The 16,299-nt window shown below is 37.3% G+C and overlaps 1 protein-coding gene across 5 annotated transcripts; it reads right to left on the bottom strand.

Moving 5' to 3' along the window:
- Positions 1-247: 247 nt before the first annotated feature.
- On the bottom strand, positions 248-13,911 carry LOC112559526 (zinc transporter 1-like). 5 transcript variants are annotated; one of them, XM_025230850.1, is made up of 11 exons: positions 13,597-13,911; positions 13,384-13,474; positions 12,923-13,077; positions 10,553-10,735; positions 9,855-10,089; positions 9,145-9,291; positions 7,370-7,511; positions 7,095-7,138; positions 5,396-5,475; positions 4,888-5,070; positions 248-4,293 (listed from the first exon to the last, which is right to left on the bottom strand). In XM_025230850.1, the coding sequence occupies exons 4-11, from the start codon at positions 10,727-10,729 to the stop codon at positions 4,024-4,026; spliced, it is 1,278 nt and encodes a 425-aa protein (XP_025086635.1). In that variant the 5' UTR covers positions 10,730-10,735; positions 12,923-13,077; positions 13,384-13,474; positions 13,597-13,911; the 3' UTR covers positions 248-4,023. The 5 variants fall into 5 exon arrangements, with proteins under 5 accessions (XP_025086635.1, XP_025086636.1, XP_025086637.1 ...); XM_025230851.1 differs by lacking the exon at positions 12,923-13,077 and adding an exon at positions 11,397-11,448; XM_025230852.1 differs by lacking the exon at positions 12,923-13,077 and having other exon boundaries at positions 13,369-13,474.
- Between the last annotated feature and the right edge of the window lie 2,388 nt (positions 13,912-16,299).

Genomic DNA, 16,299 nt, shown 5'->3' with positions numbered 1-16,299 from the left:
TGTGATCTAATTTTTTCTTAAATGAAACTTAAAGCATGCCAGCAGATTAACTGTAGTCTTTGGCCTGAACACTAGAAAGGGACATGTCTCAGACTGTCTTCACTGAAAGATGCTCAGAAAATTTTTTTAATGCCATCTAAACACCATCAATGTTATCTCACTCAGGAAAACCACTCCATGCACACCGGATTTTCACTCCTCAGAATGACAGCAGGGCTTTTGCCTACAAATAATAGGGGAACAAAAATTGACTAAATATCACTTTACTAACATGTTATGAAAACATGGAGAACATAACAGAATGCTGAGGAGTACAGGCAGGGATCTGACCAAAAAATTGTTAATGAGAAAAAGTAGTAAACACACACTTGTCTGGGAGTATGAGCCATCTAAACAAAATCGCTCTGAATAAAACACTGTAAAAACAAAAGATGTCCTGAAAGATCACAGCAAATAGGGATATACAAAGTACAGGCAAGGCTTCTGACAAACCACACATATCCTCAAAGATGGAGACTAAATTTTGGCCAGTGTTGAGCTTTGATTGAAACTTGAAAAATGCAAAGCTACTGTCTGTGACAACAAACTACACGGTTTGTCGGCAAAACCATTCCCCTTCCTTCATCAGGTCCTTAAAATTTGTTTCTTCAGGCAATGTGTACACAATTTTTAGACGTGAAGAAAGTTGTAAGCTGTAATCTACCCATTCATCTTTCTCTCTCTCTAAAGCACACACACAGGTCCCTGTAGGTTTATGGTTATACATACTAACAGGCTGAGTGGGGGCAACAGCTCATGAACGAAATTTTGATAATGTATACCAAGTCAACTGTTAAGCAAACTGTTCATTTGTACTATCAGCATCTTGCTCACATCAGAAAGAATGAATAGCCACAACTACTCACTTAACTTACAATCTCCATGCAAGAAACTACAGCTAGGATGGACAGTAAAAAAACTCCTATTGGAGGAAGAAGAGAAAGCCAATGCACTGTGCACCAAAATCCCCATGGATGTTGATGTGCCAGTTTTCATAGAAATACAGGGAATGGTTGAGGCCCCTTTTTACAATGGGCACTAGCTATGTTTCAATTTACTTGGTGACAAGAGCTACAGTGATGACAGACAATGCTGAAAGTACTTGCATACTGTCATCCTGTCCCTTAACTCTTCCCAAATAGTTCATGCCCACAGATGCAAGTATTTTCATAGCTACAGCTCAATGGTGTCAATTTGTACTGAATATGTTAAGATCCATTGACCAGTTTCTTCACAAAAAAGAGGAAATAGTTTTTAATCTCACCAGTCATGCCCCACAGGTCTTCCTCTCTGGACGCATGAATGTTTATTTTTTTAATATGAAAAGATAACCATGTAAGGTACAATTGTAGCTTTTATTTTTCTACATAGACAAATATTTGTAGAATTCAATTTTTTTTCACTGAATTTCCTTCAAACTTGTTTGGGTTGTTTTTTTTTCACAACCAGATATCCATAAAGGTAAGTAAATGGGATAAAAAATGGTTGTTGTGAAGTAGGCTACCACACCAAACTGGGCCCCATCACAAGAAAATCCAGTTTATATATCAAAAATATGTGGGAGGACCCATAAGAAGCCTAAACACACAGATAAGTGTTGCATATATATGAAGTTTAAGTGTATTTAGCACTGAAGATAGACATGAAATCTCTGGTCTCTGACTTGCCATTTTCTAAAGGCAGTCAATGGAGTTAAAAAATTCTAATATACCGCCAGGAAACAACCAACAATGCCATTAACGGCAATTGCAGAAAATTATTCCTCAGGCGATCTCCACAGTTACATCCTTGAGTCTACCTATACAAAAACTATATTGACTAACCTTTACAAGACCACTTTATGAAGCAACTTTTTTTTAGGCTTTTCTTGACAGTTTGTTCTTAATGAGTTTTTTACATTTGTTTATTTCATGTTGCGGGATAATTAAAATCCACACTATATAGAGGATCAAACACTGCAGAGATCATCGTAAGCCTGTACTGACATTTTCGTTTTGGAATCATGATTTGACATACCTAATTTCTTTTGAAAGAAATGTAAGTTAACAATGGAATGAGGCAGGAACAATTTCTGCTCCCTAACTTCAAACCTAAATTATAATTTTGATTTATTTCCTATCGTGTTTATTGTTTATTATTTTTTTTAAATACTTTAAATTTCATGCATACCTGGCTATTAGAATCAAACGACAAAATTTTAAACCATTGATCTGTAGTAGCAGCAAGCTGGTCTACTATTATCTTCATTCTAGCGTGTTTTACAGTTCGAAAAAGAGAAAAATAAAACCTCCAGATACAATGCTTACTCTGCTAGGAATGACAGTGATTGTGACATATAACAAGTGCAAAGAAGTTAGCAGTTTTACGCCAAGTCATCAACAACTGCTACAGAAAACCAAAAGAAGGCCAGTTATCACAGGCAATTAATAATGCAATTCAATGCAAGAAAAGCTCAAAACACATGGGTTTGAAACTTTAAAGATCTTGATTTTTTTCTTATACATGCTGACAATATATTGTTGGTATCTTTGACTGAAATCTAAACATCATCAGTTGTCTGAGAAAAGCTTATGTTTCTCTGCAGCCTGGGTGGAAGTGTTTCACCTAACATCACAGTTAGATTGCCCAATTGGAACATCTGCCTATAACACAAAGCCTATAACACCACATATATTCACTTTTCTGGAACCAGGCCAATACCCATTCCTCCATAAAGATCTGCTTTGTTCAAATTGAGCCTAAGGAAAGTCATCAATAGAAAATGCTTTATAAAACATAATGTCTTTCTGAAGAATTCATTTTGGTTTCATTTCACAAGATTGTTTCACCACAGATATGCAAAATGTGATGTACAGATGGTAAACAAAATGACCAAAGCCATATCTTTTGAAGTCTTACACAACAGAGAATATGTATTGTGTCAGGTCCCTGGCTCTGAGGTAACACAAAAATATGAACACCTGAAATCTTATGAAACCTTACAATCAGACCTTGGTGCGCACTGTGAAAGAGTAGAGGCAGCTAAACAATCAGCACCTAAAGCAGCCTCTTACTCCCTAATGTAGGAGGGTAAGGTCCTATCCTCATGAGGCCACTTTATGAACAGATGACTGGGATGTGACAAACATGACTTCTTCATGCCAGAAGCAAGTCTGGAATGCTGTGAGTGACCACTAATGATTAAAATCATGTCACCATTTAAGCTATGAGTAACTTGATCCATAATTATTATTCTTTTTAAGTATTTTTTCTGGTAGAATTATCAAGACAAAGTACCAGAATTAACCGGTTTATCTTACATAAAAACTATCTGCCATAAGAACATGTGTACAAAAACTCCCTCATCTGTAATACATACAAACTGCAAGAACACTACATAACATTCATCACTCTCCCATCAACCCATCTCAAACCTTACAGATCGACCAAAACACTATTTTATTTTCTATCCCATCCCTAACATTACCATCATATGCAAAAAAAAAAATAAATAAAATAAAGCACAAAACTGTTCATCAGAATGATTTTTGTTTCACAGAAATGAGAATACCAGTACAAATTGATATGTTAAGACATAAAACAAGTGTGACACTTTTGCGGAGATGCAGACGATGTTGGATGATCTGTACAAATTTCTTAATCTCCACCTTCCATTTTTGAGTTCAGCTACATGCACATCATCATTTTAAAAAATGCAAGACTGTAAAAAAAGTCATTTGCTCATTCATTCTCATCCTATACGCAGTACTATACATCAGTTCTTTCTTGCCAAAAATTCATCAATCTAGAAATAAACAATCCAGAATATAACTGAATTCTGTTTTGCAGCGAAAAAATATGTTCCTTAGAAACATGGATTATGATTATATTCTGCTGCTGCCCACTCCTTCCACCAACATATACAGCAATTTACTATCAAGATTTCCTTCTTCACAGATCCACATTTCATCCAAATGAATTCTTGTTCAAACACAGAAGCTGTGTTCATTTGTCAGATGAATAAGGTGGTGCATTGTCACTTACTGTGGATGGCTCTGCTGGTGTGACGGCCTCATCACCAGAAGGAGAGTTTGCATTGTGCTTTATCTGTGGAGCAGTCTGGTCTCCTGATGAGGCTACTGCTAATGGAGTGGATTCCTGTAGGCTCTTGTTTTTCTCGCTGCCTTTGTTGCGGGTACCACAACATGTGTCCTCTATACACTCCTGATTCTTTGCACAAATAAGTTTGCAATCTAGTCCTTCAGATGACATGGACTGGAAGATAAAAAAAGAAATTACATTTCTGAGGTACTAAAGTTTATTCTTAGATAACTGCGCATGCTAAAAGAGCTACTTATGAGAAAACCATCATTTTAGCGAAGAGTCTAATGCCTGGTTTCTCTCTCAAATTTCACTGTTTTACTTTTTATCCTGTTTACACTTATTTAGACAAAGCTAGTGGAAGCCCCCCACCAAAAAACCTTGTGATACTAAACATCTTTAAGTGAAACAAGTTATATTCTGTGTCATTTCTGTTGTTTTTGAGTAGCATAGTGCATTTTGCGAAAGTCCACTCATTATAAACTTTGTTTTTGTCATCAATCATTATGTACATTGTGTGAGATTTTCTGAGATGCCAGACAACAGATGAAAGTTTTCACACACAGAGGCTTGCATTTAAGGATGAACCAAGCCTTTTTTTTTGGGGGGGGGGGAGATGGGGAATATAACAGAATTATTTTAACAAAAATGATCACAACAAAAACCGTAGTTTAGGAGACATAACAGTATTATGGTATTTGATGTACTTTGTACACCATGCTGGTGTTTCCTTAATGGGCACAATAAAAGAATCATTAAACAACTTACATCTATGAACTCTGGCTGAATTGTAGTGGAGTGTACCCCTTCAATGTGAAAGACTTCCTTAGCTCTTGCTGCAATGGCCATATAATCTCGCATGTTGTGACAGGTAATGTGGGCTGAGAGTACAATACGGTTGCTTGTGAGTTGCCACAGGTGAAACTCGTGTACACCTACAACTCCTTCCAGCTGTATGCCATAAAAAGAAACTGTTAGTGCTTTAAAGCATCAGGCCTTATGTGATTACCTTTACCTTTAAACTTAACTTTGAACCAAAACAAGATTCTACCTGCCAAAGAGCCTGTCTGAGGTATAAGGGCTTGTTATCGAAATTGGAGTTGTTAAAATAACCTTGCATCTGTAGCCAGGACAAAAGCCAACAAATACCCCTTGCTGATAACTTGCACAAGTTCTTTCACACTTAAACTGTTTGCAAATATAAAGTGTACAAAATAAAAATTTTGTAGCTGCTATACACTCATTATGTTTCAAAGCAAGAGCGTTAATGTGATACCTGTTCCAACTTGGTCTTGAGAATACCATGATCCAGGTGCTCAGGCACTGTCTGGAGTAAGATAAGGGACGTCTGCTTCACTGCAGCAAAAATCACAATTATGTATCTGAACTAATGACAATGCCCAACTTTATTAATCCCAATGGGCAATTTACACATGGGAAATGTGCTCAATTACTATAAGTGACCGCCACAATGAAATGAGTCTTAACTTGCGTGAAGCAATCTTGCAATGCAGCAGATGGCTCGAAAGGTGATTACAGACAATTTTTTATTCAGTTTGACTTTTCTTAAAAATGGATTCCTTGATTATTCAATTAATGGGAAAATATGCTGCTTCAGTACTATTTTTCTGCCAGAACCCCATCATATTATACCTTGCCAGAAAACCTGGAGTCTGTATTTTCAATATTTATTAATCAAAAGATTTGTCTTCAAAAGTTTAGGGGTAAACAAATTGAGTCGTTAATCACACTGCTAACCACTCCCCTCGCTACCAAGGTGCTGATAATGTGCCAGCTGAGCTCAAGTAGGGTAAGGAAGAAACTACAAAGGCCTTGACTATCCTGTGCCAAAGAGTCTGGGAGTGCAAGGAATGGCCCACAAAATGGACGCAGTCACTAATCATACCCCTCCCGAAGAAAGGAAACACCAAACAGTGTCAGAACTACAAACCCATAAGCCTTACCACCACCCAAGCAAGGTTGTGCTGAAGGTCATCCGGAAACGCATCGTAATCACTGCAGAAAAGCTGCTAGCAGAACAGACTGGCTTCAGATCAGGTAGAAGCACGGTTGAACAGATCTTCGAATGTCACATTCATATAGAAAAGCATCTTCAGCATCAGCAGAACCTCTACCACAACTTTGACTTTAAAAAGGCATTTGACAGAGTCTGCCATAAGGGGCTAGGGCATATGATGTGAAAATTCAACATTGAAGAAGGCCTCATTCACTTCATCGAAGCGCTGTACAATTTCTCAACAAGTTCAGTAATGCTGAACAACCAAATAGGAGCTAACTCTGCACCACAGTAGGCCCTGTCTGCTGCTGTGTCGATCCATGTGCCTCCCACAACAACAGGTGCCAGTCAAAGGATGACTGACTGATTTAACAAACTTACATCTGCATGAACAAACAATCTGGCAAGTTGTGCTTCTAGAAATTATTTTTGTGTGACCCAGCAGTTCTCCAAGTTTTCCGGAATATCAAAGCATGTAGTTTTCTTCAATTTATTTTCTACTCATTTTTGCCACATTAGCAGATAATTTTTGAGTTGATATAAACCTAATGGAACTGCTGAAAATCTTTGAACCTGCTTTTCTCAAAAATGCCACCACCATACTTGCACATTTCAAACCTTTATAACTTTCTCAATTTTAGGACTAGAAGAACAATTTTTGTATCAAAAGAAAAGTCAGAACCTATACATTTTAAAAATATGCAATTTGCAAAATCTCAAACATCCAAGTTAAGACTCAATTTGTTGTGGCAGGTTACATATATAATGTGACACCACTTTAGAACCCTTAACTTTGAAAAGCTCAGGACATCATGAATGGACCCAGTAAGCCTTCTCACAAGGACTTCCTTTCCGGACATCAAAAGTTTCAAGAGTTTTCTCCTTACAACAGCTAAACTGTTTTAAAAACATTCTGTACTGATTTTAATGGCCAAATGGCACAAGGTATGATACTTACAGAGTGGAATAGTTGTCACCAGTATAATGCAGACCATCATGATACTGCACATAAGAAATCAAAGGGTTATAAAACATGTACAGTGTTATTAAGGATTGGTGTAGGTTTCATAGAAATACACATCACAGATGGAAAGTAAAACAGATCTGAATATCAGATCATATGGAAATATGAAATTCTTTTGAGCAACTATATAAAACATAATAAATTTACAATACACAGCGGAGATAATTTACAAGTTAAAGACACATTTGAGTAAAACATGAGACTATCACCTCATGGCAGGATCCACATAGAATCGCCACTGTCCCTCGGCAAACCAGATGACAAGGGAGCTTATAATAACAATAACGGATCCAAGGGCATCACCCAGCACATGCAAGAACACTCCTTTCATATTCATCTGAGATGACGAGGCTGCACAAGATCATAATGTTCTGCACATTTACATACATTAACTAAAACACATTGTTTAAAATTAATAAGCAGCCAACAATTTCAATAAAATGTGCTAAGAAGCTTTGACACAAGTTCTGCAAAGTCAACAGATGGGAAATAGCTACTACCAGAAGACAGGTCCTGCCTAAATTAATGTAAAATGTTCCCTACACTGCTGAAGAGCAATAAATAACTGTACAGTATCAAGTACATATCTTAACAGTGATAAATGAATGTGTATGCTATAATCCAGCATTTAGGCAATGATAAATGTGTAAAAATCACACGTGTTGTGCTTATCTGGTTTTGGTAGAAAATATATAAAGCCATGGTGTAAGATCTGTTCCAAGTTCAAACAGGGAAAGATGATTCTATAACCCGTAAAACACACATTGTTAAAAAAAGTTATGTATGCAAAATAAAAAAAAACCCTGCAAACTTCTAGCTTTTCACAAGGTCACTGATGTTGCCATGACATCTGGAGTACAAAGCAGGAATAGGGACCAACATAACTGAGTGGGAGCTGGAAATTTTCCTGGGACTGAAGACTTTTCAAAAGCTGTGTAGCACTAGCACATATACATATAACATTATGTGTCCCATATGGTCGAATATGCATTTCAGTTTTCACACACATATTAGAAGTCATACAATGTCTTTGATAATTCACAATTCTGACAAATGACCAACTTTATTAATCCCAATGAGCAATTATAGCTTGGAAAGTGTGTAACAAAAACAGCAAAACATAAAAACATGCATTCTTACATATAAAACCGCTTTTAAGGCCCAGCTATATCACACACCCATGTGCACATACAACTGACAATTTATCTATAATCTATGGTTGAGCAGTTGGATTGTAGAGGGTGTAAACAATTTCAAATGTCTATCACTTCTGTATATGGGCATAGTATGCTTGCCTAAACTCAATATAACAAATTCTCCTGCTTGGAAATGTTCTGGCTCAGTATGTGTGATTTTAATGAGTACAAAAAGTGCACTGTGTCCTAAAATTTTTGAAACGAACTCTAATAGCTTCTGGAGAAGTTAGAAAATGTATAGCCAAAAGAACATAGCCTTTATCAAAGATTCAGCGTTCTTGTGCATTTTATTAATACAGAAAATTTAGTAATGATTCATATTTCACAATTTCTTATTCTACTAAAAACCTTAATACTAGTACCCAATTCTCAGAAGTAACGAAGGGAAATATACTTGTTGTGTAGCACACAGTAAGTTTCGCCACAAGCATTGATCTTATGAAGCTAAGTTTCACATTTTCTTTTCGCAGCAAAAAGCCACTCCCACCTCCATTTATTGGCAGTACTGTTAATTTTGAGAGCTGAAGAAAAGTCTTCTTTGTTAAAGATTTGCATTTTGGATGACAGCCCATGAAATCAAATATTTACAGCCACAGCGACATCTGTTTCCATGAGGGATATCTATTATCACTGGCATATATCGTTCACAATACAATGAATTATTGCTTTACGATTCATAGTCCCTGGCCCTTCATTATCAGTAACAAATTTTAATTTTACTTTCCATCTTAAGATTTTTTTTTCTCAGGACATACCCACCCATGAATTACTGCTGTTAACAGACATACCTGTTCTTTTTTTGCCCTTTGAATGGGAGTGACCATGTGGATTTTCTATCTGCACAGTAACTGATGGACTGTTTTCTCCAGCTCCATTGACCATTAAAGCTTCTCTCTCTTCAATATGGTGTTCTGCTTCGCCTCCATGAGAATGACCTGCACCACAGAACTATTCAGTCAGAGACCACCACCTGTGTTTATCATATTCAATCATTTTTACTCCAAAACTATGTAAAGAAAAAAGGTAAAACATCCAGTTATTTAACTAACTTAATCACATTTGAAGAGTTACATTCCTGAACATGGAAACAAGGCCTTAATTTGAAGATTTTAATTTTTCAGGATGTACTTTTCTTTTCAAAAAGGGGAAAAAAAAGACTAAGCTAGTGAACTCACAATTTTCAAGCCTATTTCTGACCCTCAACTTGTTCTTTATCATCGCAGTGATCACCACTTGTGTGTAAGCCTGTAATGTTCTTTTTTGGAAATATAATCTGAGACAATTTCTTTGGATTTACAAGTTCTTTTTTACAATGGAATGAGGTTGCAGTTTTTTTCTCCTTACTTTATTAGTCATTTTGATTATTTTCTGGTTGAGATTCATTTTTCATTATTTTTTTGAGTCAAAGGTCAAGACTGGACTCAAGTGATAAGGTAGCAGACAGTAAGTCAACAGCGAAGACTGCCATTAGAAGCAACGCTTTGTTGTTACCACTCACCATGCATATGTCCATGGAAGAGAAGAAGACCGATAATGTTGACTAAAAGACCAAGAGCACCAACTGTTAACAGAAGTTTGGGATTTTCAATCTCCTCCACTTTTACTAGTCGCTGCAGTGATTCCACCAAGATGGAGAAACATAAAGCTAAGAGAAACACAGCATTGTACAGAGCACCAACAATTTCCGCACGCACCCAACCATATGTATTGCTCCGGGAAGGCCACTTTGATATCTGCAAAGAAAATGAAAGAATACCTCAGAGCACCTGTCAATACCTGTAGCATAATAAAGCCTGTAACTGTGAGGACTAAGATACAAAACAGGGACTATGTTGCATTTTTCAGCAATCCATAGATAATGAAGATGACATTAAGCACATCCATGCAATAATTAACTATAGCTGAGATATTAACAGATGTTCCTGTGTGTGCAATAAATATAGCTGACAAATTAATACATGTTTCTGTACCTGCAAGAGAAAAGAAATCAGAAACAAGAGTCCAGAACAACTGATCTGCTTTCCAATTAAAAAAATTTCAGCAATTAGAAGCTTTTCATGGGCTAGCTTAGCCATTTAGCAACAAAACACTTAGTAATAATTAGGTAACATTTTAAAATCCTTTTTCAAACAAAACTTTTAGCCTTTTAAGCTGAATATTTGACATTCTCACACAAAATTCTAGCATGTTACTTACTCGAATAGAAGCAAAGCCCACAATCAGTGCCACCACATCTGATAGCATATGGAAAGAATCAGCTACCAAGGCAATTGAGTTGGTGACATAACCAACCACGATCTCCACCAGGAAAAAACTAGATGTGAAGACCAGCATGGATAACAGACGACATGTCTTTCCTGTGTATCGCCCCATTTTATCCTTCAACACACAATTCAGCAATTCATTAAGTCATACTCCATTACTTAAGCTGAAACTTATATTGTTCAAGACAAAAATAAATCAATGAAGACAATTGTACTGTTAAAAGGATAAGCTACTTTGGTATACAAATGACGTCATTTCAAAATGGTTCTTCAGCATTTTTTTAACAGTTGCTAACTCCATGTCCTTACTCTACTTTACGAACCATGAACCAACAAAACAAAGACTTTTGTTATGTCTCACATTCTCATGAGATTTTTCAAAGGCAAAAGAATGAGAAGTAGAGAAAAAAGAGGTCAGCCATACAGGAGCCACAAGTGAGGCATTACAATTAAAAAAAAAAAAAGACTGTTGGGGTGATGGTGTAGGCACAGTAGCACATGTCTAATGATAAAAAAGATTGCACTGTAAACATGAGCTAATGGTGGTTGTTGTGGCTGTAAGACATATCAATGGAGGCGATTTGATTTTTTCTGTAAGTCCGTGTGACCAAATGAGACACTGACACACCAACTAAAACACATAACTGTAATGGAGCAATAACACACAGGGAAAACAACCGTCCCATTCCCCATCTTTCTCACAAACTAAATGCACAAAGAATTCTCTGTTTGTGTCAGCTGATAGCAAATAGCTAATGGAAGAGTCTGTTTCTGACTGTTATTTGCTTCTATTCAGCCTTTTGTCTCCCTTTCCAGACCTCCTTCTCACTTCAAGTCAAAAAAAAATTATTACTTGTCACATAATGACCACATTATTTATAACAGTTTCATATGGTTGATAACTACAGAACTGTGCAAGCAGAGATTTCACCAGGTCAGACTGCACTTTTGTCACCCAGTGGCCTTTCAACATGAGTCTTCACACCCAACTAATTGGCTGCACTGTCTGCCTGCCCTACTGAGTGATAAAAGATAGGCTGCCACCTCTCTAAGTTTTGAACTGTTGATACAGTGTCATTCATAGCCTTATGCATTAAGCTACTCTTATTTTGTCCAGGAAAACAAAATTAAAGCTTCTCAAACATCCAATAAATTTAGATAAAGCTTAGCCAAAAAAAAAAAAACTTAAAAAGATGTAACCAATATGTAATCTGAGTACAGCAAGTAAATAAAAACACTTATTATTGTAATTGATTTAAGTGTGCATTTGTAGTATTTGCCACTGTGCTCATGTTGTTTGTGTCTTAATACTCCTATTTGAATATGCACACCTGCATACAGTGGCGCAGGAGCCAGGGAAGGAGGGGGGGGTTAATTGGCAGAATGGAGTTTACCTCCCACCCACCCCAAGCCGAGCATCTTCCTACAGTCAGCGGCGGCGTTTGGGGGTGTCAAATGGGGCGGCCGCCCCAGGCCCCGCTCTCGAAGGGGCCCCGTGCTTCAGCCCCGAGGTCATCTTTATGACTTATTGCTAGCTGTTCTAAACAAGTTGTGACAAAAAAAATTGTTTATCAAAATAACACTGCTGGTACTGTCTTTCATCACGTTCCACCACTCCTCTGTTTGCAGCAGTGGTTGCTAATCTGGACTTGCCTCGGCTAAAAATCACCCATGCTTCTGTTGTCTTTATGGTCTTGTCCAAGAATTGTCTAGCGATTAGAATACTGGTGCGGCGATCAGAAATTGTGCTTCAGATGAGATTGTGCTTCACAGTGCACATGCGCAGAGCCACAGATAATGCATGCGTGCACACACACACTGAAAGAAGATATGGAAAGTATCTTTTCTGTTTAAGTATGTAAAACGTTTCAAATTTTTGTTTCTGGGATGAGGGATTGAAGGAATATTACTTTTAAATGTGCTTGTATATTTGACTTGACAAAGAAAATAGGTATTGCATTGTATAGCTACAAATACAAATTAAAACTTGTGCAATGTGTGTTAATATGAAATCATAATAGAATATCTACGCATGCGCACTGCGTAAAGCACGATCTCCTCTAAAACACAATTTCAGATCGCCACACTGGCATCCAAACTCAAATGGTGAGTGTGACTGAAACGTATATGACAGCAAACTTCCCCAGGTCAACCCAAGTGCTGGGAATAGGAACCTGACTCCATAGATATTGAGGATAAGGGAGTGAGGGAGATGAAATGAGTAGCTCCTTTAACAAAAGAAAACTGTGGTCTCTAACCTATTACTCTCCAGTGAAGATTATAGGACAAGATTTTCCTTTACCTCGTCTTGGGAGACCTGTCTCAATTGTAGACACGCTACCAGACAAGCCAGATGCTTCAGTGTGTTTATGCAGAGTTCGTCCCACAGATGAGTCTTAAAATCCACCTTCTTTATGACTACCCTCCAGCACAATTGGGTCTTTCCTTCCCTTCTCCCTTAAATAATTTACAAGACATGCTATTGTATTTGTTTCTCATGCTTTTCTTTTGTTGAATAACACTGCCTGGTGGAGAAACAGGCTAAATCCTTTATTATTATTTATTTTAAAATCTAAAAACTCGGTTACAAAATTAGAATATTAATTTCAAGAGGAAAGAGGACTTTTATCATATTATTTGCCATTTGTACCATCCACCCCAGTATCTTATTCCTGCATGGTTCGTATTCCTTTTATGCAAGTGCCCCACCAAGCTTTCAAAAAGAAAGAAAGAAAAGAAAAGGCTTACTTAAGTGGATCTCACCTCAGCACACTATCAATGCGCACGTCGAAATTTCCAGTCAGGTGGTCAGGAAAACACCGTAGAATATTCTAAATTTACGAGGGACCTCAAACTGAAGACAAAAATTGAAATTACAATCGCAGACTGACAACAATAGTGGGAACGCTGATGAAGTCTTCAAAGATTCAAAAATATTATCTAATTGAGCTAGATAATTCTAATCGCTGAACTTACCTCCGACCGTCCTTATTTTGCACACACCCCTGATATTTTCACCCGGCTCGCTACTACAGTCATGATCATTATGGTGACGGTTGACTTGCACACGGCGCTACTTTCGTGCCGTTTTTACGCGCGTCACCAAGCAACTGTTTTTCAGCTTAATATATGTGAATGTAACCTTTCTTGCTATTGAGGCATGGTTAATGTCCAAGGAATATTCTCTCTGTAATTCATCAAATTTGAATTGTGCTCTTTGGGAAAACCGACACAAACATGATCGCGATCAGCTGTGCCGGACTCAGCTCTTTTGACGAAGAAACATGTTTGGTCTACAGTCATGTCATGTGAGACGATTAATTTTAGAAGCATGTCACGTGGGTGTACACCATGCCGGATACGTGACACAACAAGGATACAGCGAATATGTGTACGAGCATTTGATATGTATACCAGGAACACGCTTAGAGAAGAAAAAGAACGTTACGCATCCTTGAAATCAAACCAAAGAAATTATCAGGGTTTACTGAGACAGAAGATAACATTCCTAATTTTGATGTTTATTAACAAGAATTACCCTTGCAAGTGCGAGGTGATAATGTCTTTCAGAAAAGTATATAGTATGTGATTGATAGTTTGATGGAAAGGATGGATTTGTTGGATGTGCAAAAGTGAGAAATAGCTGTACAAAGTTAATAAGGAAATCCCGAAAAGAGTATTAAAGGCAGGTTGCTAAGGATACTAAGGCAACTCCCAAAACATTTTCAGGATACATTAATTAAAGGTGAATATGGGTATCAATGGACCTTTGTCGCTGCCCTACGTGCCGACCGGCATAACGGGCAGTAACTAACTATGGGTATCAGTGCTTTTAGGAAAAAGGATAACTTACTGGCTGTTGACGATGATGAAAAAGGCAAGCACAATCAATTAGCTTGTTCCTAGTAATTATTGACCAATAAATTTAACATGTATAGATGCCAGTATGGTTTTAGGAAGAATAGATCATGAGTGACACAATTGCTTGAAGTCATAAAATAGAGGATATAACATTATTGGATGAGAGTGAAGCTGTAAAGATAGTCCCATGAGAGATTACTAGTCTATTTAGCTACATGTGAAGTTTGTGGTAATTTGCTTAGATCAAAAAACAGGTAGGATCTGCAAAATCAGGTAAAGCCAAAGTTTTGAGTGGAATTCTTCAGGTAAGAATTTTAGAACTGGTATTGTAAGCTGTGTTTATAAATGATTTACCGAAAATGGTGTTCAGTACTTAAAAGTTGTTTTCCAATGGTACAAAGATATGTAATAATGCAGAAAGCATCATAGCATTTCAAAGTGATATTGACAAATGGCAGGAATGGTACGATAAATATAAATTATATTTCAATGTAAAGTGTGTTGTTATGCATGTAGGTAAAAATAATCTGAGATGCACATATAAAACATAAATGGGTGATGAGGTGCAAATAATAAAAGGTTATAATGAGGACTTAGTGGTTAATTTTGAATGCTGTCAATTGAATTTAATTTTTAATTTATCTTTCAATGCAGATATTCAAAGCATGATAAGTAAGGCAAATCAAATAATAGGCATTATTAAGAGGGCTTATAATTATTTGGACAGACATTTTAAAAACTGTATGAAAACTTATGCACCCACATTTAGGATACGCCAAAATGATCTGGAGTCTCATTGATCTTTCAGAGCTCATAACGATAGATGTGAGAAACATGCTTATCAAGACATGTCAGCAGACATCATGTAACCTAAGTTTAATTATGTGATGAAGTAACAAAAGGTACATCGGCATTGCCTAGCAGAGACAGGAAGTGAAGAGTAATTCAGATGGAAAAGTATTCATTATTGTTCCAGTACTAAATGCAAATGTTACTTTTCATAAAGAGTTGCTGCAAATTGGTACTCGAGGGATCCCTGCCAACTTTAAATACCCACCAAATTTAAATACCCTCAATAACTCTATAAATAAAAATCCACAAGTTGTATAATTTTTTTACAGCTGTGATTGTTAACAAAATATTTGGTAATCAAGTGACTTTGAAAGGAAACAGGCCCTGGGCAGAGAAAGAATCAGTGACCCCTTTTCCCGCCACTGTCAATAAAACCAAGTGATGATGATGATGATGATGATGTAGTTTTATAGCGCGCCAGTATCCGCATCACAAAGATGCGCTCAATGCGCGGTGATCCCAGCAGCCACCAAACTGCAGGTCAAATGAAAACTTCAAAAAAGTTTAAACAAGTGAGTCTTCAGATTTTTCTTGAAAGATCCAATACTATCAGACTCCTTGGTCGAGAGGGGAAAGCGAGTTCCACAAAAAGCGGGGCTACATTGGAGAAGGATCTGAAACCCGCAGTCTTCTTATTAGCATTCCCTGACTGAACACTCGGTCGTTCAAGTCTGAAGTGTGCTGCTGAACGAAGGTTCCGCTGGGTTGGTAACAGCGAATGAGTTCTTGCAGATAGGCAGGCGCAAGGTCGTGAAGACAGCCATAGGTTTAAGGTTAACACTTTGTGCTCAATTCGCTTCTCCACAGGAAGCCAATGTAGGTCACGAAGTACAGGAGTAATATGGTCAGTTGTTTTCTTTCCTGCCACTATCCTCGCAGCCGTATTTGCACTCGCTGTAGCCTCGACAACTCGCTCTTTGAAATCCCCCAGAGGCAGCTGTTGGCATAGTCTAATGTAGAACCGAT

This window comes from Pomacea canaliculata, linkage group LG3 (genome assembly GCF_003073045.1).
Source record: "Pomacea canaliculata isolate SZHN2017 linkage group LG3, ASM307304v1, whole genome shotgun sequence".
Lineage (NCBI taxonomy): Eukaryota > Metazoa > Mollusca > Gastropoda > Architaenioglossa > Ampullariidae > Pomacea > Pomacea canaliculata.
This window is presented reverse-complemented; position numbering and strand designations above follow the sequence as displayed.